General features: G+C 44.3%; 1 protein-coding gene across 1 annotated transcript in view; it reads left to right on the top strand.

Moving 5' to 3' along the window:
• LOC124619215 (tubulin beta-1 chain-like) overlaps positions 1 to 27,160 on the top strand; it is a 96,896-nt gene that overhangs the window by 48,956 nt on the left and 20,780 nt on the right. The window contains exons 3-4 of the mRNA XM_047145435.1: positions 2,948 to 3,274; positions 9,798 to 10,265. Coding sequence (XP_047001391.1) covers positions 2,948 to 3,274; positions 9,798 to 10,265 — 795 coding nt within the window. The remainder of the gene's footprint in view (positions 1 to 2,947; positions 3,275 to 9,797; positions 10,266 to 27,160) is intronic.

The raw sequence follows: 27,160 nt of genomic DNA on the forward strand, positions 1-27,160 counted from the left end.
TCTGTCGGTGTGCCCCAAGGCTCCGTCCTCTCCCCCTTCTGTACCTGTATACGGTGGACATGCCGCCGCCGGCACCCCCCGTCCACCTTCTCCAGTTTGCCGATGAGACCGCCTTCCTTGCCCTTTCCCCCACCCTGCAGTGTTCCCAACACCTTCTCCAATCCCATCTTGACCGGTTCACCGCTAGGTGCAACCAGTGGTTGCTTAAGGTCAATCCCTCCAAAATCCAGATGATCATTGTAGGCAAAACCACCCCTTCCTTCCGCCTCCTCGATTTCTATCTAACCATCTATGGCCGTCCTATCGCCCTCACCCCCACCTTTAATTACCTTGGCGTCGCCCTCGACCGTCGCCTCTCCTGGACCCCCCCTATCTCCAGACAATCCAAACCAAGGCACATTCCCGACTCCATCTCCTCAAGCTCCTTTCCGGCCATACGTGGGGTCTGGACCGCTCCACCGTACTCCACCATACTCCACACCTATAAATCGCTCATCCGCCCTGTCCTCTGTTATGCCCATCCTGCCTGGATCTCTGTTCCCCCTCGCTTTTACAAATCCCTTCAGATCTTTGAACGCCCTGATCTCCACCTCGCCTATCGTATCTGTCACCCCGCCCCTACGCAGATCCTGTACGACCTCATTCCGTTCCCCCACCTCCTCCTTCTCCTCGAATGGATACGGATCCTCTGCACCTCCTGTAAACTCGATCCTCCTCACCCACTTGTCTCACCCATCCTCTCCCACCCCCGCCCACTGCCGCACCTGCATTCCCACGTCCCACCTACTCTCCATCTCTCTAGCCTCCTTACCCTCTCCCAAGGTGGCTTCTGCCAGCTCCCCCTCCATGATGATGCCCTCCTTCCCTCCATCTTCCCCTCCTATCAACTTTGATCCTCCCCTCCCACTTCCCGTCCTTTTTTTCCTTTGGGCACCCTCCCTCCCTTCTCTCTCATTTTCCCTCCATCCCCCCTTCCTCCACATCTCTTCCCCTTGGCTTCCTCTACCCCCCTCCACCCTTCCTTCCTCCTCCTATCCTCCTGCCCTTGGCATATCTGCTCTCCCGTCTCCCTCTCCCACCCCCCTCCTCCTCTCTTGGCAGGTGCCCGGACTCGTACACGCTCAGTGGACATTCGCGCGCTGCAGATCATCGCCATCAGTGTCTCATGTGTGTGCCTTTGTGTTTGTGTTTAGTGTTCTTTCGCCGTCACGCCACCACCGTTCACCTGTGCCATTGCCGTCGTCCGTGTTTTGTGCGCCGTGTCAACAGGCTTTAGTGGTTTTTCTTGTCCAGCGTGAACGGCTCCGTGTATATTGCTTTCTGTGTCGACGGTTTTTGCCCGCTATTTGTATTGTATTATCTGTACTTCCTTTATGTCATATATTGTACCACTCGCGGCTGAAGAGCAGTGTACTATGCTGCTGACAGCCCACCTTTGTACAAGGTGTTTAAAATAACAAATAAGGAAAAAAATTTAAGCTCAGCCTGCGCACTCCACCTCGCCTTCCGTATACGCCTCCCATCCCCCACGCAGATCCTCTATGACTTCATTCCATTACCGCATCTGCTCCTGTTCCTCGAACATATCCGCATACTCTACACCTCCCGCCACCTTGATCCCCCTCACCCCCTGGTTGCTCCTCTCCTATCCCGTCCCTGCCCCCTGCCATGCCTTCACTGTTATGTCCCCCCTACCCCCCACCTCTACACCCTTCATCTCCTTTCCCAAGGTGATTTCCATCAACTCCCCCTCCTGGATGATGCCCTCTCTCCCTCCATCTATCCCTCCTATCAACTCTGATCCCCACCCCCCTCCTTTCCTCCATCCTTTCTTTGGGCTCCCTCTTCTCCCCCTTCCATCCTGTTTTCTCCCCACCAAACCTCTCCCTACCTCCCTTCTCCCCCCCCCCCCCGAGTCCTTTTGTATTCCCCTCCTCTGCGTTACCCACACCCTGTCGCCTCTGCCCAGCACCCCCCAACCCTCTTATGGGTCCTCATTCTCCATCGGCTCCTTTCCTGCCACCCCCCCCCCCCTCCCCGCCTTCGCTTTTCCTCTCCTTCCCCCTTTTTTATCTTTCCATCACCTGTCCAGTTTCCCCCCACCTGCTCTCGGCTGTGGTACGTCACATTTGCTAACTTTTTAGTGCAGTGATTCAGTGACTCTTCAGTGTTGTTCATCTTTCTCGTGTTGCAAACGGAAACCATACTGTCGCTAGGTGTGAATTTTATATCTTTTGCGCACAGAAACCAGACTGTCGCCGTGTTTTTTAATTGTCTGTCTATTGTTTTACCTGTCTGCTTCGTATGTATTTTATAATCCCTCTGTTCTTTGTTTTAAGTTTCACGATTTTTTTTCTCCATGTTACTCTTTAAGTCTCCGATTTTATCGTCTGTTTTTATTATTTATTCTCTTCATCTTTTTAACAAAGTCTGTAGGCTGAAGAACGGCATACTAAGCTGCTGCCAGCCCGCCCACTTGGGGGGGAATTGAAATTCAATAAAGAAAAAAAAAAAAAGCTCAGCCTGCCAGTCTAACCTTGCGTACGTCTCAGGACATGTTGCCTCGCCTTAGACAGCGCATTTACTTTCGTCTTTTGTTTACGAGTGAACGTGGTTGTCTAGTCAGGTTTTCTTGACTCTGTTGTTTCGTTATTGTTGTTGTCGTAAGGTCCTTCGTTGGTCGTGTCCGTCCTCTGCCGTTGTGTTGTTGTTCGCGGGCCGCTCCTCGGGTCCCGCCGCGTTTCCGTCACTACTACCCCGCGACTGTTCCGGTCGCCGTTACAGCAGCTTTCTTTACTGGAACAATGAAGTGCAGATTCTTAAGATCCAGTGAAACCAAACTGGAGGAGATGCTGCCCATTATTACTGTTACAACATTACTAACCTTACCTCATATCCTTGAAATGGACCTGTCTTACATCTGTTGTGGTGGTCACACTGCCTGCAGGTTCCAGCTGACGCACTCCCTGGGCGGCGGCACCGGCTCCGGGATGGGCACGCTGCTCATCTCCAAGATCCGCGAGGAGTACCCTGACCGCATCATGAACACCTACTCAGTGGTGCCATCACCCAAGGTGTCTGACACCGTGGTCGAGCCCTACAATGCCACGCTCTCCGTGCACCAGCTGGTCGAGAACACCGACGAGACCTTCTGCATCGACAACGAGGCTCTCTACGACATCTGCTTCCGTACGCTGAAGCTCGCTACACCCACGTACGGCGACCTCAACCACCTCGTGTCGCTCACCATGTCCGGAGTGACCACCTGCCTCAGGTACGTGCGATACCGTTTCTCTCGCGCTCCTAGCGATATTGGCGCCTTTCCAAACAAGTGAAAGGTGTTTAGATAGCAGTTACTGAGAGGCTGTGGCCGGGTTCGTCACATCTTTGGGTAACCGGGAAGGTAAGCCAATAAAAGCTCTGTGGTACAGTATAACCAAAATCCTGTCTTCAAATAACTTTTGTTTCAATAGATAGTCTACCTTCTCAATACGTTAACAGAATAAAAATCCGCCTCAGTTTACTGTAATGTCTTATTTACTACACGACAGGTTTCGAATCCTAAAGCTTCATCTTCAGGTGGCAACGAATAATTATAGTAACAAAAAAAGGTTCGCGGTCGAGCCAGTCAGTCTTGCATAGTATAACCAATAACCGTGCCTCCCGCCTCCGTTACGTGTCTTGGGGTCGAGATTCTATGGAGGCACCTGAATATGCAGCTTTAGGCTTAGAAACCGGTCGTGAAATAAATAGTAAATTATGGTGACCTGATGCGTATTTTTATTCTACGAGGGCAGTTCAATACGTAATGCAACACATTTTTTTTTTCGGCCAATTTTGGTTGAAAAAACAGAAAATTTCTTGTGGAATATTTTCAAACATTCCCACTTCGTCTCGTATAGTTTCATTGACTTCCGACAGGTGACAGCGCTGTATGAGGCTGTTAAAATGGCGTCTGTAACGGATGTGCGTTGCAAACAACAGGCAGTGATCGAGTTTCTTTTGGCGGAAAACCAGGGCATCTCAGATATTCATAGGCGCTTGCAGAATGTCTACGGTGATCTGGCAGTGGACAAAAGCACGGTGAGTCGTTGGGCAAAGCGTGTGTCATCATCGCCGCAAGGTCAAGCAAGACTGTCTGATCTCCCGCGTGCGGGCCGGCCGTGCACAGCTGTGACTCCTGCAATGGCGGAGCGTGCGAACACACTCATTCGAGATGATCGACGGATCACCATCAAACAACTCAGTGCTCAACTTGACATCTCTGTTGGTAGTGCTGTCACAATTATTCACCAGTTGGGATATTCAAAGGTTTGTTCCCGCTGGGTCCCTCGTTGTCTAACCGAACACCATAAAGAGCAAAGGAGAACCATCTGTGCGGAATTGCTTGCTCGTCATGTGGCTGAGGGTGACAATTTCTTGTCATAGATTGTTACAGGCGATGAAACATGGGTTCATCACTTCGAACCTGAAACAAAACGGCAATCAGTGGAGTGGCGCCACACCCACTCCCCTACCAAGAAAAAGTTTAAAGCCGTACCCTCAGCCGGTAAAGTCATGGTTACAGTCTTCTGGGACGCTGAAGGGGTTATTCTATTCGATGTCCTTCCCCATGGTCAAACGATCAACTCTGAAGTGTATTGTGCTACTCTTCAGAAATTGAAGAAACGACTTCAGCGTGTTCGTAGGCACAAAAATCTGAACGAACTTCTCCTTCTTCATGACAACGCAAGACCTCACACAAGTCTTCGCACCCGAGAGGAGCTCACAAAACTTCAGTGGACTGTTCTTCCTCATGCACCCTACAGCCCCGATCTCGCACCGTCGGATTTCCATATGTTTGGCCCAATGAAGGACGCAATCCGTGGGGGGCACTACGCGGATGATGAAGAAGTTATTGATGCAGTACGACGTTGGCTCCGACATCGACCAGTGGAATGGTACCGTGCAGGCATACAGGCCCTCATTTCAAGGTGGCGTAAGGCCGTAGCATTGAATGGAGATTACGTTGAAAAATAGTGTTGTGTAGCTAAAAGATTGGGGAATAACCTGGTGTATTTCAATGCTGAATAAAACAACCCCTGTTTCAGAAAAAAAAATGTGTTGCATTACTTATTGAACTGCCCTCGTATAATATGCCCAGTGACTTTGCAGCTGTCGTCTTCTTATTTTTCGTCACAATCCCCTTGAAATAGCCGACCATCACGATCACTCAACGCACACTTTCGTGAACGTTATGACTTAGCGGATGATGTTTTCCACTTTACCGTATAAATCTTCTACACGTTGCCTCTCGAAACACCATACATTTTGGCTACCTTCGTTACGGTAACACCCACCACACGACCACCAAAGATTTGCAAACGTGTGAATTCACTAAGCTCCGATATAATGCACTCACAACTACACAGATCACTTTTCTGATGACGAATGATACTTGCAACATATTGAGGACATTTCACAGGTGCTGTTTATGGTCAAATAAAACAGCGCCACCTGCGGAATTGGCTATAATTTGCATTTATGTTCAAACCTGTGTTTCTTGCGGAGTCTCAATATTTTTGTATTATGATGATGAAATAATGGATTCATCAAACGTGTACTTATTAGTCTGCAGTATTCTTTGCATCCCATTTGATTATCACACTTCTCCAATTTCCCATGCACTTTGAATGTCACCGAGTCGCTTCGCTGATGCGATGATGTACTCGAGCCACCAGCTTTCGCTTCCATACTCCAGAACCTCTGCCAACGTCACGAGTAGGAGTGTTTATATTTTTAAAAATATCCGGAATCCGATATATCGATATTTAAAAAGTTAACACGATCGGCATGCGATATATCAAAAGAAACTATCAGTACATAGTTGAGGAACATATTGACCTACCCACCTACAAAAGTATCGAGATCCCAAAAAGCAAAATTTTTCATTGAAATACTTAAGCAATTTAAACAAATAAATACATCCTTCAAACGTTGAATATTGAAAGGTGCTGCACATTTTAAATATAAGGCTTTAGATCCGTACATTTAAGTATTGATTTGTTATGAGATATTCTGCACATGAACAAGGTAGCTGCCTGCTTATGCCCCTTAGAGCAGGAATTGGAGAGCCACTTACACGCAGTTACCATTGTTAGCAAAGTGGTTATCCCAAAGCGCGAACGTGCATCGTTTAAGAGGTGTGCGATGGGTGCGTTGTTCGGTTTCGTCACATAACGGATTTGTCCGGAACACTTCGTGCCTACTTCCCAGTTTTTTCATTTCTGCAAACACTAGCGACCTAGCAGTTGAAGTGTCAAACTTGCGTGGTGACGTTAAAAGTTGCGATTTTTGTTAGTAGTACAAATCTTGCCATTTAAATTGTGGTCACCTTTTCGAGAAACTATTTTTGAAGATTTCCGATGTGCAGAAATAGCACACTAGTGGCGTTAAAAATCGTTTTTTAATGCAACTGGTGTGAATTTTTGTCCACATCGGAAATGTTGTTATTCCATTCACACTGCCAGCACCCCCCCCCCCTCCCCCAAAGTGCAATCGGACTTCTTCTTTGTGCCACCTGCCACTTATACTTGCTTCACGCAGTCAAAGAGAAACACTGGACGTGATAGGAGCTCAAAAAGTAGGAAGATTCATTCACACAGTCAAAGTAAAATTATGTTCTAATACAAAATATATATATATATATATATATATATATATATATATATATATATATATATATATATATATAAAGGAAGTCGTGTTAGTTACACCATTTTTACCTCAAGAACGGCTGGACCGATTTGGCTGAAAATTGGTGGAGAGGTAGCTTAGAACCAGGAGACGGACATAGGATACTTTTCATCCCGTTCGACCGCTATTAAATATAAAACGTGGTATAACAAAACCGCATCTGGCATGGAATAACAAAACGCAAATATCAGCTAAACGTCACTACAAAGCGTGATATAGCAAAAACGCATCTTACATGGAATAACAAAATACAAATGATAGCTGAACGTCTACGGTTAAGTATCAGTATATACCATTAATTAAAAATGTTAAGAAATAATTTGTATTTACTTTGAATCATCATTTACAATGCCGCGATCAAGACGATCGAATATCGGTAGTGGTCGATTACCTGTCGAAGAATCGAGCGGATTGATTTCACTTCCTCATAATTTCTGTAACTTTGTCTCATCGAAAGACGAATTTATCAACAAAGTACCCCCAAACACCATCACTAACTACAAAAGTAATGAATGGTTGAGTGAGCGAGCAATTTTAGCGGCTAAGAATAAAGATGTAGATGACCTAAACTACATAATTTAGAATGAGATCATTGGTAAAATGCATTCATTCAAATCTATTGACTGTGTAACAAATGAAGATGAAGCCACCAACTATCCAACTGAATTTTTAAACTCCTTGGATGTGCCTGGCTTACCACCGCAAAATGTACGCTTAAAAGTTGGCTCAGTAGCAATCATGCTTTGAAACATAAACCAACCAAAACTGTGCAACGATACTCGTTTGGTGGTAAGTAAATTGATGAACAATGTTATTTACGCGACGATACTCAAAGGAAAATTCGAAGGTGAGGAAGTTCTCATTCCGAGGATCACGATTATCCCAACCGATATGCCGTTTGAGTTTAAAAAGACTTCAATTTCCGATCCGTTTTGCATTCGCCATGACCACTAACAAATCACAAGGACAATCCTTGAAATTTTGTGGTTTAAATCTGGAATATCCATGTTTTTGACATGGTCAATTATATGTGGCATGTTCACGGGTCGGAAGACCATCTGCATTGTTTGTTCTTGCGCCTGATAATAAAACAAAAAATGTCGTGTGTCATAAGGTACTTAATTGAAGAGTGGAAGCTATGCACCAAAAAAACATAAAGAATAAAGTGATCATTAAAATAGTTAATTTTTTATTTGTATTTCCTAAAAAAAATAGAACTTAACATCCAAAATCTGATAATTTATTGGCTTTAAGGCGGAACAGAGTTCGCCGGGTCAGCTAGTATAATATAAAATAAAAATATCGTCAGCCGATATTGCCATTTCGATATCGATATATCTGGGAGAAAATGTAGCCGATATACAGGGTGTTACAAAAAGGTACGGCCAAACTTTCAGGAAACATTCCTCACACACAAATAAAGAAAAGATGTTATGTGGACATGTGTCCGGAAACGCTTAATTTCCGTGTTAGAGCTCATTTTAGTTTCGTCAGTATGTACTGTACATCCTCGATTCACCGCCAGTTGGCCCAATTGAAGTAAGGTAATGTTGATTTAGGTGCTTGTGTTGACATGCGACTCATTGCTCTACAGTACTAGCATCAAGCACATCAGTACGTAGCATAAACAAGTTAGTGTTCATCACGAACGTGGTTTTGCAGTCAGTGCAGTGTTTACAAATGCGGAGTTGGCTGATGCCCATTTGATGTATGGATTAGCACGGGGCAATAGCCGTGGCGCGGTACATTTGTTTCCAGAAGGAAGGTGCCCCGACAGGAAGACGTTCGAAGGAATTGATCGGCGTCTTAGGGAGCACGGAACATTCCAGCCTATGACTCGCGACTGGGGAAGACCTAGAACGACGAGGACACCTGCAATGGACGAGGCAATTCTCCGTGCAGTTGACGATAACCCTAATGTCAGCGTCAGAGAAGTTGCTGCTGTACAAGGTAACGTCACTGTATGGAGAGTGCTAGGGAGAACCAGTTGTTTCCGTACCATGTACAGCGTGTGCAGGCACTATCAGCAGCTGACTGGCCTCCCCGGGTACACTTCTGGGAATGGTTCATCCAACAACGTGTCAATCCTCATTTCAGTGCAAATGTTCTCTTTACGGATGAGGATTCATTCCAACGTGACCAAATTGTAAATTTTCACAATCAACATGTGTGGGCTGACGAGAATCCGCACGCAATTGTGCAATCACTTCATCAACACAGATTTTCTGTGAACGTTTGGGCAGGCATTGTTGGTGATGTCTTGATTGGGCCCCATGTTCTTCCACCTACGCTCAATGGAGCACGTTATCGTGATTTCATACGGGATACTCTACCTGTGCTGCTAGAACATGTGCCTTTACAAGTTCGACACAACATGTGGTTCATGCACGATGGAGCTCCTGCACATTTCAGTCGAAGTGTTTGTACGCCTCTCAACAACAGATTCGGTGTCCGACGGATTGGTAGAGGCGGACCAATTCCATGGCCTCCACGCTCTCCTGACCTCAACCCTCTTGACTTTTATTTATGGGGGCATTTTAAAGCTTTTGTCTACGCAACCCCGTTACCAAATGTAGAGACTCTTCGTGCTCGTATTGCGGACGGCTGTGGTACAATACGCCATTCTCCAGGGCTGCATCAGCGCATCAGGGATTCCATGCGACGGAGGGTGGATGCATGTATCCTCGCTAGCGGAGGACATTTTGAACATTTCCTGTAACAAAGTGTTTGAAGTCACGCTGGTACATTCTGTTGCTGTGTTTCCATTCCATGATTAATGTGATTTGAAGAGAAGTAATAAAATGAGCTCTAAAATGGAGAGTAAGCGTTTACGGGCACATGTCCACATAACATATTTTCTTTCTTTGTGTGTGAGGAATGTTTCTTGAAAGTTTGGCCGTACCTTTTTGTAGCACCCTGTATATAAATACTTTCTGGAAAGAATATAGATATATCGATATTTTATCAACGGTCCTAGTCAAGAGTAACGAGCGATATCTACGCTAGTGCTGCCCAACCTGTAGTGGGTCGAGCACACGGTGACGGTCCGCCTGTTGCCGCAGGTTCCCCGGCCAGCTGAACGCGGACCTGCGCAAGCTGGCGGTGAACATGGTGCCGTTCCCGCGGCTGCACTTCTTCATGCCGGGCTTCGCGCCGCTGACGTCACGCGGCTCGCAGCAGTACCGCGCGCTCAGCGTGCCCGAGCTGACGCAGCAGATGTTCGACGCCAAGAACATGATGGCCGCCTGCGATCCCAGACACGGCCGCTACCTCACCGTCGCCGCCGTCTTCCGCGGCCGCATGTCCATGAAGGAGGTCGACGAGCAGATGCTCAACATCCAGAACAAGAACAGCAGCTACTACGTCGAGTGGATTCCCAACAACGTGAAGACCGCCGTCTGCGACATCCCGCCGCGCGGACTCGAGATGTCCGCCACCTTCATCGGTAACTCCACCGCCATCCAGGAGCTGTTCAAGCGAATCTCTGAGCAGTTCACCGCAATGTTCCGCAGGAAGGCTTTCCTCCACTGGTACGTAATTCTCAGTCACGCTGTTCCCAAATAAATATGAATGAAATAATGAACATGAAGTGCCTAGAACATTTTCCTTGTTCTTACAGTTTAGTGAAAAATTATGGGACAATGCCATTTCGATATTGATATATCGGGGGGAAAATATAGCCGATATGTATAAATACTTTCTGAAAAGAATTTAGATGTTTCGATATTTTATCAACGGCCCTAGTCACGAGTAACTAACGATATTTTTGCTTGTGCTGACATCAGTAGCCCATTACAAACAGTATTGTAAGGTGCTTAAAAATGTTATCAGGAAGGCAAAGAGTATGTGGTATGCAAATAGAATAGCTAATTCACAGGATAAAATTAAAACGATATGGTCAGTTGTGAAGGAAGTGTCTGGTCAGCAGCACAAGGTCGACGATATAAAGTCAGTTCGCAGTAAAAATATTTCTGTTACTGATAAATCAAGTATATGTACAGTATTTAACAATCATTTTCTGAACATTGTTGGTGAATTAAATAAAAATTTAGTTTCTACAGGAGATCATATAACTTTCTTGGCAAATGCCTTTCCGAGATTGATGTCTGAAATACTCCTCTGTGATACAGACAAGAGGGAGATTGAGACAATAATCAAATCACTGAAGACTAAGGACTCTCATGGTTATGATAATCAAATCACTGAAGACTAAGGACTCTCATGGTTATGATGGAGTGTCTAGTAGAATATTAAAGTACTGTGCTGCAGGTGTTAGCCCTGTATTTAGCTATATTTGTAATTTTTCCTTTAGGAATGGTCAGTTTCCTGAGAGATTTAAGTACTCAGTAGTAAAGCCGCTTTATAAAAAGGGCGAAAGGGATAATGTAAATAATTTTAGACCTATTTCTTTGCCATCAGTGTTTGCTAAAGTTATTGGAAAGGCTGTGTATGTAAGGATAATTGGTCATTTTATATCAAACGATTTGCTATCAAATGTACAGTTCGGCTTTAGAAGTCGTTTAACAACTGAAAATGTTATATTCTCTTTTCTGTGTGAGGTACTAGATGGGATAAACAAAGAGTTTCGAAGGCTTCGCCTATTTTTTATTTAAAAAAAATGCATATGATTGTGTTGATCACAAAATTTTGCTCCAGAAGTTGGACCATTACGGAATATGGAGAGTAGCTCACAATTGGTTCACCTCTTTAGCAACAGGCAGCAAAAGGTCATTATTCACAGTGTTGATAACGCCTGTGATGTGGAATCTGAGTGGGGTACTGTCAAGTGGGAGGGGGGGGGGGGGGTGCCCCAGGGATCAGTGTTGGGGCCACTCCTGTTCATTATTTATATAAATGATACGATCTCTAGTATTACGGGTAACTCTAAAATATTTCTGATTGCTGATGACACTAGCTTGGTAGTAAAGTATGTTGTGTGCAACATTGGCTCGGTTTCAAATAGTGCAGTACATCATCTCAGTTCATGGCTTATAGAAAATAAACTAACATTAAATCACAGTAAGACTCAGTTTTTACACTTTCTAACACACAATTCAACAAAACCGGACGTTTTAATTTCACAGAACGGGCATATGATTAGTGAAACTGAACAGTTCTAATTTCTAGGTGTTCAGATAGATAGTAAGCTGCCGTGGAAAGCCCACGTTCAGGATCTTGTTCAAAGACTTAATACTGCCACTTTTACTATTCGAACGGTATCAGTAGTGAGTGATACTTTAGTCAACTGTGCATATTTTCATTCGTTTATGTCGTATGGTATTACATTTTGGGGTAACTCTTCCCATTCTATAAGGATATTTTTGTCTCAGAAACGGGCCGTTCGGGCAGTATGTGGTGTGAGTTCATGAACCTCTTGTCGACCTCTGTTCACGAGTCTGGGTATTTTGACATTAGCCTCTCAATATGTATATTCCTTATTGTCGTTTCTTGTTACCTATATTAGTTTATTCCCAAGAATAACCAGCTTTCACTGGGTTAATATTCAACAGAAATCAAACCTGCATTTGGACCGGACTTCCTTAACTCTTGTGCAGAAGGGTGTACAGTATACTGCTGCATCCATTTTCAATAAGCTGCCACTCTAATTCAAAACTCTTTGCAGTAATACACGCGCTTTCAAATCGAAACTGAAGAGTTTCCTCATGGGTCACTCTTTCTATTCTGTCAAAGAGTTCCTTTAAAAATTATGCTGATTCTTACTGTACTGCTGATAGCATTTACTTAAACTTATGGACTGACTTTTTTCAGGTTCATGAACATTTATTTTTATCTGTTATTGTTTTTATGTTGTAATTTCATGTACTGACACGTTCCATGACCTTGGAGATTTGCTGCTCAATTTGGTCCTATGGAACTTGATGTGTAAATAAATAAATAAAATAAATAAATGTCAGAAAGTTTCCGAAATATACACTGCGGTGTGGAAAGTCGTGGGGAGCGATACAGATGACAGTATTATCGCGTATGCAAGAATAAAAGAGCAGTGGACTGGCGGACCTGACATTTGTGCTCAGGTCATTCATTTGAAAGGGTTTCCGACGAAGTAAAGAAGAAAGTGCATTGGCGGAGCTGTTATTTGTACTCAGGTGAGTCATGGGGAGAGGTTTCCGACGTGATCATGGCTGCACAACAAGAATTGACAGACTTTGAATGCGGAATGGTAGTTGGAGCTAGACACGTTAAACATTCCATTTCTGAAATTGTTAGGGAATTCAATATTTCGAGAGCCACAATGTCAAGAGTGTGTCGAGAATACCAAATTCCGGGGGTTACTTCTCATCACCTACAACGTAGTGGCCGACGGTCGCCATTTAACAACCGACAGCAGCGGTTGCGAAGATTTGTCAGTGCTAAAGACAAGCAACATTACTTGAAATCAGTGGGACGTACGACGGTACGGCAGCGCGCCGAAATTTGGCTTTAATGGCCAAATTGCGATTGCTTTTGCTAACAGCACGGCTTCCCTTGGAGCGGCTCTCCTAGGTTCGTGACCAAATCGGCTGAACCCTAGACGACTAAAAAACCGTGACGTGGTCATATCAATCCAAGCTTAAGTTGGTATGAGCCGATGGTAGGCTTGTGATATGGAGCTGTTCCACAACGCCATGGATCCAAGCTGGCACTTACGGTGGCTCCATAATGTTGTGGCTGTGTTTAGATGGAACGGACTGGGTCCTCTGGTCCATCCGATTCCATCACTGACTGGAAATGGCTATTTTCGGCTACGCGGAGACCTTTTGCAGCCAATCATGGACTTCATCTTCCCAAATAATGATGGCATTTTTATTTCACCGGACCACAGTTGTTCGCGATTGGTCTAAAGAACATTCTGGACAATTCGAGCCAGTCCATTGGCCAACAAGATCCCCTGAGGTGAATCCCATCGAACATTTATAAGACATAATCGAGGGGTCAGTTCGGAAACAAAATCCTACACTGCTACATTTTCGCAATTATAGACGGCTATAGAAGCAGCATAGCTCAGTATTTCCGCTGGGGACTTCCAATGGCCTGTTGAGTCCATACTACCTGAGGTTCTGCACTACGTCGGGCAAAAGCAGGTCCAACACGATATTAGGAGGTATCCCATGGCTTTTGTCACCCCAGCGTAATAGACCGGTGAGCAGAATTTAAGGACAGAGGTAACTTTCGCATGAGGTGACACAGCCAAGTAACATAGCGCGATAAAACTTTAACTATACATAGGAAGAACTGCTATATTATATGCGCACATAGGGAAGCAGTAGCGAATCACAACAGCGTTGTGTCACAGTGTTCGACAGTGTTCCTGAGTGCAGTATGTGTTCTTACCTCTTCTCGTATGAGAGCACGTCAAGCATTGTAGAATACTCTGCTCAACATAGCAGAATGGTTGTCAAGCAAAAGACAAAGACGAGATATAGATGTCATTCCACTGCCATCCCGCAACATCGTGGAACACTCATTGCGCTGGGATAACTTCGGAACTCACAATTTTAATCATGCCTTTACTGTCCGATTACCGCTACTTGCTAGTTCACGTATAGGCGCGTGCACTTAAGGTCAACGAAGGCCAACGAACGACAGAGATTGCAGTCGGCAAAACGTTGGTCGCCCATGCATTGGCGTTCGGCTTCTCATCAACACCAAACGAAGGGGCTGGGCAAAAGGATTCAGCCCTATAGAATCGCGGTTGGCTCTGATAACTTGCCGACGAATCTCCCGATTCTTTATTGTTGTAAAGTAGCATTTTGATTACAATTTCACCGGCCGACATTATGAGAGAAGATGCAGATTTAGCAGTCGTCGCATGTGAACATCTACGAGGGCAGTTCAATAAGTAATGCAACACATTTTTTTTCTCGGCCAATTTTGGTTGAAAAAACCGGAAATTTCTTGTGGAATATTTTCAAACATTCCCGCTTCGTCTCGTATAGTTTCATTGACTTCCGACAGGTGGCAGCGCTGTACGGAACTGTTAAAATGGCGTCTGTAACGGATGTGCGTTGCAAACAACGGGCAGTGATCGAGTTTCTTTTGGCGGAAAACCAGGGCATCTCAGATATTCATAGGCGCTTGCAGAATGTCTACGGTGATCTGGCAGTGGACAAAAGCACGGTGAGTCGTTGGGCAAAGCGCGTGTCATCATCGCCGCAAGGTCAAGCAAGACTGTCTGATCTCCCGCGTGCGGGCCGGCCGTGCACAGCTGTGACTCCTGCAATGGCGGAGCGTGCGAACACACTCGTTCGAGATGATCGACGGATCACCATCAAACAACTCAGTGCTCAACTTGACATCTCTGTTGGTAGTGCTGTCACAATTGTTCACCAGTTGGGATATTCAAAGGTTTGTTCCCGCTGGGTCCCTCGTTGTCTAACCGAACACCATAAAGAGCAAAGGAGAACCATCTGTGCGGAATTGCTTGCTCATCATGTGGCTGAGGGTGACAATTTCTTGTCAAAGATTGTTACAGGCGATGAAACATGGGTACATCACTTCGAACCTGAAACAAAATGGCAATCAATGGAGTGGCGCCACACCCACTCCCCTACCAAGAAAAAGTTTAAAGCCATACCCTCAGCCGGTAAAGTCATGGTTACAGTCTTCTGGAACGCTGAAGGGGTTATTCTGTTCGATGTCCTTCCCCATGGTCAAACGATCAACTCTGAAGTGTATTGTGCTACTCTTCAGAAATTGAAGAAACGACTTCAGCGTGTTCGTAGGCACAAAAATCTGAACGAACTTCTCCTTCTTCATGACAACGCAAGACCTCACACAAGTCTTCGCACCCGAGAGGAGCTCACAAAACTGCAGTGAACTGTTCTTCCTCATGCACCCTACAGCCCCGATCTCGCACCGTCGGATTTCCATATGTTTGGCCCAATGAAGGACGCAATCCGTGGGAGGCACTACGCGGATGATGAAGAAGTTATTGATGCAGTACGACGTTGGCTCCGACATCGACCAGTGGAATGGTACCGTGCAGACATACAGGCCCTCATTTCAAGGTGGCGTAAGGCCGTAGTATTGAATGGAGATTACGTTGAAAAATTGTGTTGTGTAGCTAAAAGATTGGGGAATAACCTGGTGTATTTCAATGCTGAATAAAACAACCCTTGTTTCAGAAAAAAAATGTGTTGCATTACTTATTGAACTGCCCTCGTATTTTGGTGCAAGAAACTGATCATCAGAAACAGAAGAATAAGAAATAACGCTGGTGAATGACTTCTCTTTTTAAAACTAAGGAGCAGTGTGCTGGGATAAAATTAATGTCTACCTCGAAGTTGAATTGGAATGTGGACTATATCATATTTTTTTCCTCCTGAGGGTTATTTGTTTTCAATTGCTACTGAAATGTGTTTCTCCTAAAGTTTCCACAGATACATCTCTTTTAGGAGAGCAGTAGCTGCAGCAGGAAGTTAATAGTCACGTCCAGTTTTGTTTGTTTCTCTTTGTTGATCAAGCGAAAAGATGTCAACAAAGGCTCCATTTTCTCTTGCACATCGTGAACATTTCTTTCTAACAGCTCACTTATTTCTCTCCATACTTCTGATGTTTTCAGTTTGTTTTTATAACTGCAGTTCATAGGGGCCCATAAACAATACCGTTCACGATTGAACTACCAGCTTTCTCATATTCCATTCCATATTCCGGTATTTTTAAACAAAATAAATACACGTTCTTAGCGAGAGTAGGCACTGCGTGCAGGGGAAACAGCGACTGTTTAAATGAGGACTCTCACGACAGCAATAAGTCGCACTCAGCAATCAACCAATCAGTCGTGTGACTAGGGTCTCCCGTAGGGTAGACCGATTGCCGGGTGCAAGTCTTTCGATTTGCCGCCACTTCGGCGACTTGCGCGTCGATGGGGATGAAATGATGATTAGGATAACACAACACCCAGTCCCTGAGCGGAGAAAATCTCCGACCCAGCCGGGAATCGATACCGGGCCCTTAGGATTGACATTCTGTCGCGCTGGCCACTCAGCTACCGGGGACGGACAATAAGTCGCACTAAGTATGTTCCATTGACTGGTTTCGCTCTTTAATTTAACATTCAACTACTGCACTTTACACTGCAAATTCCAGAGTTTCTGATGACGATGTTGTTATATAGCGAAACCAGTTAATAAAACACACTAAGTGCGAATTGTGATTGTCCTGAAAAACGTAAAAACACACCCGTTCTAGAGGCACAACATATGGTATTCAACATTCGACACGGCTTCCACACTGGACGAGGGATCCCAAAGCCAACCAACCGCCAACGCTTTCGCATCGTTGACTCCTATTTGCCACTCGTACACACTTAGCGAATCTCGGCTAACGAAGCGGATGGCTACCGTTCGTTGATCTTCGTTGGCTTCGTGTGTACTCGCCTAATGTCACTAGCCGCAGTAGTGTTGCCACATAGGCTGCCGCTCTGTTTAAGGAGACTCGCAAACATTGCTGATCACGTCACATGTGATGAAATGTTGTTGACCTGTGTGAGCAAACTCAAAACAGAAAAATGTCGGTTTCACCACTAAAAGCGGACAGTAATTTGTCATTTCATTGGTTACCTGAAACTATCCTCGCACTGCCACCATGAGCTTACGCAATACCAACCGATAAGCAGTTCTGGTTAGCAGTTTCTTACAGTAGAATTGCGCTATACCAAAACTACAGTTCGATAGTTTTGGAACACTACATAAATAACATAGTAAATGGTATGATTACCGGTAGTATTGGTAGCACTGGCAGAGGAAGAAAGGTAAATGAATGTGTGTGAGAGAAAATGTGAGCCGACGATTTCTCTTTGCTTTCTGTTGGTTTGATTGTTTATTTTGCACATAATTAGAACTGCAATACACTCACTGTTAGTCCACTGTGTATTTTTTATTCTTACAGAATATAAATTACATTGTGTAGGTAATAAAATAACAATAAAACTTCCACGCTTTCATATAACCAAAGTAATTACTTTTGACGCAAGTACAGTTTAAATGCATATATATATATATATATATATATATATATATATATATATATATATATATATTTTTTTTTAATTTTAAAAATCAACAGCCTCAGTTGCACAGATTACCTAGATTTACCCAGGTTTCAGTTGCGATAATCCAATCTTCTCCAGAATAAAATTAAGTACCGTTTGTCCATAGTGGACATCCTCACGCTAAAACAACAAATCCATAAATTATCGTCAGGATGTAAAAACTTATCTGAAACTGCCTGGGCTCCACTTCGCGACCGCGATGCGGTAGCCACGAAAGCTGTACTGGAACTGACCGTAGCGTCGTGAGGTCCGCCTAGGCGGATACAATACCTTGCGCCTGCGCATAAGCTGTGTGAAGGGTACTTGCTGGGACGAGACGCGAACCTAACTCCTGACCATGAATTTGCTAGTAAAGTGAAATAAAAGAAAGGTATAGTGAAGAAAAGGGTGTATATGTTATCCTGTGCAGAACGTACTTAGATCGACTGTCTTAACCTTTATGAAGTATTTGTTGGTCATGATATGAGGAATACATCGCGTGCTTACGACGTGTGGCCTGTCTACGAAAATTTTGTGCTTAAGCACGAAGTTGAATTACCTTAAGGAACTTAGGTGTGGGAAGGATAATATAAAGCCAACATCTTCATTATTATGACTAGGTCTAAAAATTATTTTAGATGTAAATGTTAAGCATTTGCTTAGCTATGGTTACAACGCATGAACATCCTATTGACTTAGCACACAAATGGTCAAGAATGAGCATATGAACAAGTCAACAACTAATGTGTAACATCCGGCAATACGGGTCATATAATATAGATGGACGTTATTCTAGGTTAGTATATTTGACCTGAAATGGTCAAAATAAACTAATGCAAGTGCCTGATTGAGCTTCATGACGAAGTTACGGTTATGAGTTACAGAAAATACTAAAGTAGGGGATAATGTGGCGGCAATGGGGTACTCAATTTTCTTCATATATATATATATATATGTTGTTATTTTGTAAATAGTAAAAGGTTATTCATCACGATTGAGCCGGCTATTGTGTCCGAGCGGTTCTAGGCGCTTCAGTCTGGAACCGCGCGACCGCTACGGTCTCAGGTTCGAATCCTGCTTCGGACATGGATATGTGCGATGTGCTTAGGTTAGTTAGGTTAAGTAGTTCTAAGTTCTAGGGGACTGAAGACCTCATATGTTAAGTCCCATAGTGCTATGAGCCATCATGATTGAAGGCAAGAGTTTCTTGTTATTATTGATAAATGCGGAAGTTGTTCATGAATAACACAAATAAGTTTCATATCAGCTTGACGAATTCATAAAGCCATGTTGGATATTTTTTTGCTTTTTCTTATTTTACCTTTTTTGAGCAAATTGCGTTCTCTACCACTAAATGATAAATCTATAGTGCTTTCTTTATTCTTATAACAACATTCGTCTGTTTCACTTTACAAATCAATCATTTGCTAATAAAAGCTGAATGAAACGTTGACTATCTCAGTTTTGCTATAAATACAGTTTATTCTTAAGTAACAAACGAGGATAACTTCTAGGACCAAAATATTCTGTTTCGCTTTACAAATCAATCATTTGCTAATAAAACCTGAATGAAACGTTGACTATCTCAGTTTTCCTATAAATACTGTTTATTCTTAAGTAACAAACGAGGATAACTTCTAGGACCAAAATATTCGTTTGGTTACCCGGGCCTTTGTACATCCTCAATCAGTTTCTAGACTGTTCACCACTTCCGGTTTTTAGAGGAAACTAGTAAGACAATGATCAAATACGTAAACAAAGCAATCGTTATGAGGTAACGCCCAACAAGTATGCGACACACCTAACATACAGATAACACAGACACGACCTTAAGCGACCAAAGCCACTAGAAAAACTATCGTACGCTTCGCTTACTTATGGTAGTCTATGGTAGTCTACGATAATTTTACATGTGTAGGCACTACTAAGTCTGTGGTCCAGGTATGCCGGGACGGTAACTCAGCGTGTTTGACCAGAGGGCTCTGTAATAAAAAACTGAGTTAATGGATCAACAACGAACTGAAACGGGTGTCTTTCGACGTCCGCCCCGAGCAGATACAACGAACTAAAACGAACAAAATGAGATTTTTTTTTTAAAAAAAAGTGTTGCGTCTTTGATTAACAATCAAGATGCCCCCGGTCCCGGGTTCGAATGCAGCCACTGTTTAAATTTTGATTAATAATCAGCATTGGCTGTCGATGACTTCCGGCACAAGGAGAAATCCTCATCCTGCCAACGGCCTTGTCAAAGAGAGCACAGGAGCGGGATACCGCACCTGAATCAGTCTGATATCCGCAGCGCTGAAACGAGGACGTTCTGTTTACGTCCCATTCGCGCGGTCGCGAGTGCCCATAGTTGTTTACTACTTCGTCGCCACTAGTTTAGAGTCCATCACTACTGACATAACATGGCACATTCATAGAGACAAACCGCCATCAAGATCAGTTTTCAACCCGATCATGCACGGCCGCAAGCTTTTTGAATGGTACGTTTTCTACGTGACGACTTTAAAATTGATCCGCAGGTCATCATTGGTATCCATCTAACACGAGCAGTGTTGTCTTCTTCAAGTTAGTAAGTGGCGAGGTGTGCAACAGAATCGTACGCGCACATGCGAACGATCTTAAATTTAAACATTCTGACGGCACTATTGGGGCAGTCTCTATCGATCAAACGGGGCTTGGCCTCCGTACGAGTCTTCCAACTCCCTTTCGAAGTACCAGCGGACATAGTCACCGCGGCTTTCCAGCCCGTGGTCAGCAACATGGCCGGAAAATAGACCACCTTTACAACGTACTCGGTTCTCAACCAGGTATGACAGATCAAAATTGAACTGACAAAACATGTACCATCCTAACTTGTCATCGGCGGACGTAAGGCGATTATTGTGTATGGCGGACAGTCACGCACTTGCTCCGGTTGTAGCCAAGAAGGACACGTCAGGTCGGATTGTCTCCGACTATGGCTTGCTCAAATCCAGACAGGTGAATCTATGACTCCTTCTAAGGTGAAGACCCTTCCTCTCAATTATGCCGGTTTTGCACGGGCGGCCAACCTTTGCGATACTGACCACATTCATCCGACAGCCGCCCCCGATAGCGAGGCCACGATGGATTCTGCAGTACCGGATCCAGCCACTACAACGGCGCCCCCTCCTGAGAACTATCACCTAACGACCATGCAAGAAAGCACGAATGACAGGATGAACATTGACCCACGTGTTGTGCCGACAGCGGATTTTCTTCCAGACACCGGAGCAACTGAAGAGATCCACCCACATTCGGATACAGAAACACATGTCCGTAAAAAGCATTCCCCCCGGAAACATAAGAGACGGCGACGTGCTCCATCCGACGAGTGCTTGCAGCGAACGTCTGACATGGACTGTGGACAATCCGGCGACGGTACCGGCGGTGCTGATGCGGCAATAACACCCCATCCAAAAGATCGACTTTGTGACGTTTTCAGTCCCTCCAACCCCACAGAAGAGCAGGATCACATGCAGACTGCCGCTGCCGATTGCCAGCCAGTAGCGCCGAAGGAGTTTGCGACAACAAGTGTGGAGAAGCCGCCCATGGAAATTAAACGTCGCTCACCTGTCGTATCCGGATTGCCGCCAAGCCGTTGAGGATACTCAGTATTCGTGTGAAAATCGCCTCCGTGTACATCCCATGACGATCCCCTGGTGGTCAGACTGCGCCAAACCGGCAATGAGGCGAACTTTGATAACCTACGGTCGCGAGCACACTGCTTGACGTAGACATACACTCGATTTTTACTTCAGAGCACTGCGAGACTACGATGCTGTGACGCCGTCTCCGGAACGACAAACTGCTGTCCATCGTACTAAGGCTCAGATCATCACTAATAGGAGACCCCATCTAGACGGGGTTGGTCATCCGCTAGAGGACGCAGGATAGGATAGCGAGCGGACGCCCGTCTATGTTCCACGTACGACGCCAAAGAGCCCTGATACGCTTCATCGACACGGAGGACGGCCATCGCCTCACCACGCAACAAGACATAAGGATAGCGTGCTACGATCATTATTCCCAGCTCTGTTTAGCTCAGACTCCTGATCCAACAGCACTGGAGGACGTATGTCAGACGATATACGTGACTGTCACCCCGGCGATGGAAGCGGCCTTGTTGGAAGACATTACGAAAGAAGAAGTGATCGACGCCATTGGAAAAGGAGCTGCAAACAAGTCTCCGGTTGCTGATGGCCTCCCCTTGGAATTTTACCGGACTTTTCAATATCTATTAGCCACCCGAACCCGATGGACGGAATTCTGTCGCGAACTACTATCCTCAGAAGTACTGCTTCCTGAGGCCCTTGTAGAAGGGATCATTATTCTTATTCACAAACCATCGGGTGGCTCATGGATGCATGACAACCACCCGCTGACGATATTGAACTGCGACTTTAATATCTTTTCTCGACTGTTGGCGGCACGGATACACCAGACATTACAACACGCCATCTCACCTGATGAAACGTCATTAACAGGCGACAATAATAATCAAACAGCACTCAGTGGTTATCGTGACTTTATCCCTCTAGCGATGGCATGTCGTCTGAAGGGTGCGCTGGCGGCAATAGCTTTCAGTCAAACTTTCGATCGCGTGGACCACGACTATTTGGAAACGGTCCTCCAACATACGCGATACCCACAGCCATTTGTCACTGTCGTCATGCGACTACTCCGTGGTGCAACATCCAAGGTGATCGCCAACAGCCGACCTACGCAGCCCCTCACCATTTCTCGATCGATACGACAAGGCTGCCCTCTGTCCACTTTAGTTTACGCTGTGGCCATGGAATGACTCCTATGCGGCCTGCGCCAACGACTAACGTGTATCACGTTACGAGGCCACACTTTCCGATGTAAGGCATATGCTGACGACCTTGTCATTGTCATCCGCAACGGTGGTGACACAACCAGCGCACTGAACTGGATAGCTACAAATAGCATGGCCACTGGTAGTCGTATCTACGTCGCAAAATCAGTGGCGATGAACATGGGGGCCGGACTGCCTGAGGACAGCGTCACCCCCTTACAGCTCAGCGATACTTTGAAATGCCTCGGCATTGATATACGACGAACCGCTGCTCACAACTTCTAGAAATGTTCGGACTAGGATAGCCAACAACCGCCAACGAGCACTGGACATCATCCGACTGAGGACACTTTAGACTTTTGGAACTATTTGCAGGGACGACTTTGCAAGGTCCTCCGTAAACTAAAGTATCGACAGTATTTTTCCAATTACTTGTGGACTGCATTCCACGACCCTCCACGCAGCTGGATCATCACGGGTAAGAGAAGCTGAAATTACAAGACGATGATAGAACAGTGCACGGTACAACGTTGGCAACTACCTTGGTCATTGTGAGAAGTCATACCAGGATGATAAAGCCGATGGGGAGTTCCGTCGTGACCTCTCGCACTGTGTAGCAGTATTTGCCCAATTTCCCCTTTTGCCCCAAGTGCGAAAGGTTCTTCGCAGTTTTTGTTTACCATCCGGTGCAGGATGTAGTACCGGTTAATGGCTTATTGAATGGCTTCCTTCGCCTCATATCTTGCTCTCTTTCTTTTTGCCCCTTGCTGCAAATATGTTTTCAGGTATGTGCCTCCCCAAGTCGACGCAACGAGTGTTCTTATTCGCTTTGGTTCCTTACTGTTTAAAAAATAAAAGAAATAAATAAAAATAAAACCATTACAACCCTTGTATTGCATCCCCAGAAATGGGAGGGAGGTAGCATTAAAAAAACTGGCGTCGAATAAAAAGACTTCAACCAGGCGGCCGAATTCCCCAGAAGGGTGATCCTCGCCACAAATGCCATATGCACATTTCATTAGTCTACAGGAGATAATTATAGGAAAAAAACACGTATTTTATAACTGTTACTAAAGACTTTAATCGACGAAATCTTATTAAATGACATTTAATTACAAAAAAGGGGGAAGAATCAGCAGTGATCAACGGCATGAGGATGCAGAAGGCAATGGAAACCACTGCATTAAAGACAAGTAACGTTTATTCAAAGAACATGTGGCCTGTAATTGATAAAGTGTCATGATGATCTCTCCATTGGCAAAAGATTACTGAATAGTCCCCCATTCGTATCTCCGGGTGGAAACTGCCAAGGGGGAGGTTACCATGAGAAACAGATTGAATAATCAACGAAAGGATAACGTTCTACGAGTCGGGGCTTGGACTGTCAGAAGCTTGAACGTGGTAGGGAAACTAGAAAATCTGAAAAGGGAATTGCAAAGACTCAATCTAGATATAGTAGTGGTCAGTGAAGTGAAATGGAAAGAAGACAACGATTTGTGGTCAGATGACTATAGGGTAATATCAACGGCAGCAGAAAATGGTATAACGGGAGTAGGATTCGTTATGAATAGGAAGGTAGGGCAGAGAGTGTGTTACTGTGAACAGGTCAGTGATAGGGTTAACAGAATAGACAGCAAACCAACACCGTCAACTATAGTTCAGGTATACATGCCAACGTCTCAAGCTGAAGATGAAGAAATAGAGAAAGCATTTGAGGATATTGAAAGGATAATACAGTACGTAAGAGGAGATGAAAATCTAATAAGCATGGGGGACTTGAATGCAGTGGTAGGGCAAGGAGTAGAAGAAAATGTTACAGGATAATACGGGTTGGGAGAAGGAAGACTAATTGAATTCTGTAATAAATTTCAGCTAGCAATAGCAAATACTCTGGTCAAGAATCAAAAGAGGAGGAGGTATGCTTGAAAAGGCTGGGTGATGCGGAAAGGTTTCAGTTCGATTACATCATGGTCAGACAGAGATTCCGAAAACAGATACTGGATTGTGAGGCGTACTCAGGAGCTGATATAGACTCAGATCACAATATAATAGTCATGAAGAGCAGTCTTAATTTCAAGAGATAAGTCAGGAAGAATCAATACACAAAGAAATGGGATACGGAAGTACTAAGGAATGACAAGATACGTTTGAAATCCTGTAAGACTACAGATACAGCAATAAATAATAGTCCAGTAGGCAGTACAGCTGAAGAGGAATGGACATCTTTAAAAACGGCCATCACAAAAGTTGGAAAGAAAAACATAGATACAAAGAAGATAACTATGAAGATATCATGGGTAACAGAAGAAGTACTTCAAGTGATCGATGGAAGGAGGAAGTGCGGGAAACTCAGGAATACTGTAATACGAGTCGCTGAGGAATGAAATAAATAGGAAGTGCGAGGAAGCTAAGACGAAATGGTTACATGAAAAATGTGAAGAAATCGAAAAGGAAATGATTGTCGGAAGGACTGTCTCAGCATACAGGAAAGACAAAATAACCATCGGTGACATTAAAAGAAAGGTTGGTAACATTAAGAGTGCAACGGGTATTCCACTGTTAAATGCAGAGGAGAGAACATATAGATGGAAAGAAAACACTGAAAGCCTTTACGACGGGGAAGATTAGTCTGATGTGATAGAAGAAGAAACAGGAATCGATTTAGAAGAGATAGGGGATCCAGTATTAGAATCAGAATTTAAAGGAGCTTTGCGCGACTTAAGATCAAATAAGGCAGAAGGGGTAGATAACATTCCATCATAATTTCTAAAACCATTGGGGGAAGTGGCAACAAAACCAATATTCACGTCGGTGTGTAGAATGTCTGGGTCTGGCGACATACCATCTGACTTTCGGAAAAGCATCATCCACACAATTCTGATGACTGCAAGAGCTGACAAGTGCCCGAGAACTATCGCACAATCAGCTTAACAGTTCATGCATCCAAGTTGCTGAAAGGAATAATATACAGAATAATGGAAAAGGAGATTTAGGATATGTTAGATGACGGCCAGTTTGGCTTTAGGAAAGGTTAGAGGCACGAGAGAGGCAATTCTGACATTGCGGTTAATAATGAAAGAAAGACTAAAGAAAAATTTAGATACGTTCATAGAATTTGTCGCCTGGAAAACGTTTTACATTGTAAAATGGTGCAAGATGTTCGAAATTCTGCGAGAAATGGGGGTAATATATAATATGTACAAGAGCCAAGAGGGAATAATAAGAGTGGACGACCAAGAACGAAGTGCTCGGATTAAAAAGTTTGTAAGATAGGGATGTAGTCTTTCGTCCGTACTGTTCAGACTGTACATCGAGGAAGCAGTGATTGAAATAAAAGAAAGGTTCAGGAGTGGAATTAAAATTCAAGGTGATAGGGCATCAATGATACGATTCGCTGATGACATTGCTATTCGGAATGAAAGTGAAGAAGAATATAATGATGTGCTGAATGTAATGAGCAACCTAATGAATATGGATTGAGAGTAAACCGAAAACAGACGAAGGTAAAGAGAGGTAGCAGAAATGAGAATAGCGAGAAACTTAACAACAGGATTGATGGTCACGAAGTAGGTGAAGTTAAGGAATTTTGGTACAGAGGCAGCAAAGTAACCAATGACGGGTGGAGCAAGAAGGACAGCAAATGCAGACTAGCAATGGCGAAAAGGGTATTCCTGGCCAAGAGACGTTTACTTGTATCAAATATTGGCCTTAATTTGAGGAAGAAATTTCTGAGAATGTACGTCTGGTGTACAGCATTGTATGGTAGTGAAAAGTGGACTTTGGGAAAACCGGAACAGAAGAGAATCCAAGCATTTTAGATATGGCGCTACAGACGTATGTTAAAAATTAGATGGACTGATAAGTTAAGGAATGAGGAGGTTCTGCGCAGAAAGGAATATGTTGAAAACATTAATAAGGAGGAGGGACAGGCTTATAGGACATCTGTTGAGACTCCAGGGAATGACTTCCATGGCACTAGAGGGAGCAGTAGATGGCAAAAACTGTAGAGGAAGACAGAGGTTGGAATAGATTCAGCAAATAATTGAGGATATAGGTTGCAAGTGTTACTCTGAGATGAAGAGGTTGGCACAGGAGACGAATTCGTGGCGGGCCGCATCAAACCAGAAGAGTGATGATCCAAAAAGAAAGTGACAGTTATAGATGAAACAGGGAGATTCGAAACTAAGAAAGAATGATAGAAACACAAAAATAACAGCAAATACAGCTGTCAGTACGAATATGTAAATGATGTGACAAAGATTGAGAGAAAAAATCTAATTTAAACCAATAAATTCAATAAAGTTGATAGATTTTTGAAAATAAAAATGGATCATCATCTGTCGAGAATTGAAGCTATCACCTTCGCGTCCACACTATAAGTTACCCACTACTCTATAGCACCGCATAAAATAGAAGTTTGGTATTTATTCCTCTACAGATTTAGTCGCAACGATGATTTGCTGCTTTCAGGAAGTTCGGTCTCATGCAATGTCTTATGGACTTTGTCTATTGTAGGTCTATCAAAACTGAATATGTGACGCAGAATCGCG

The sequence above is a fragment of the Schistocerca americana genome, chromosome 6, assembly GCF_021461395.2.
Source record: "Schistocerca americana isolate TAMUIC-IGC-003095 chromosome 6, iqSchAmer2.1, whole genome shotgun sequence".
In the NCBI taxonomy this organism is placed as follows: Eukaryota; Metazoa; Arthropoda; class Insecta; order Orthoptera; family Acrididae; genus Schistocerca; species Schistocerca americana.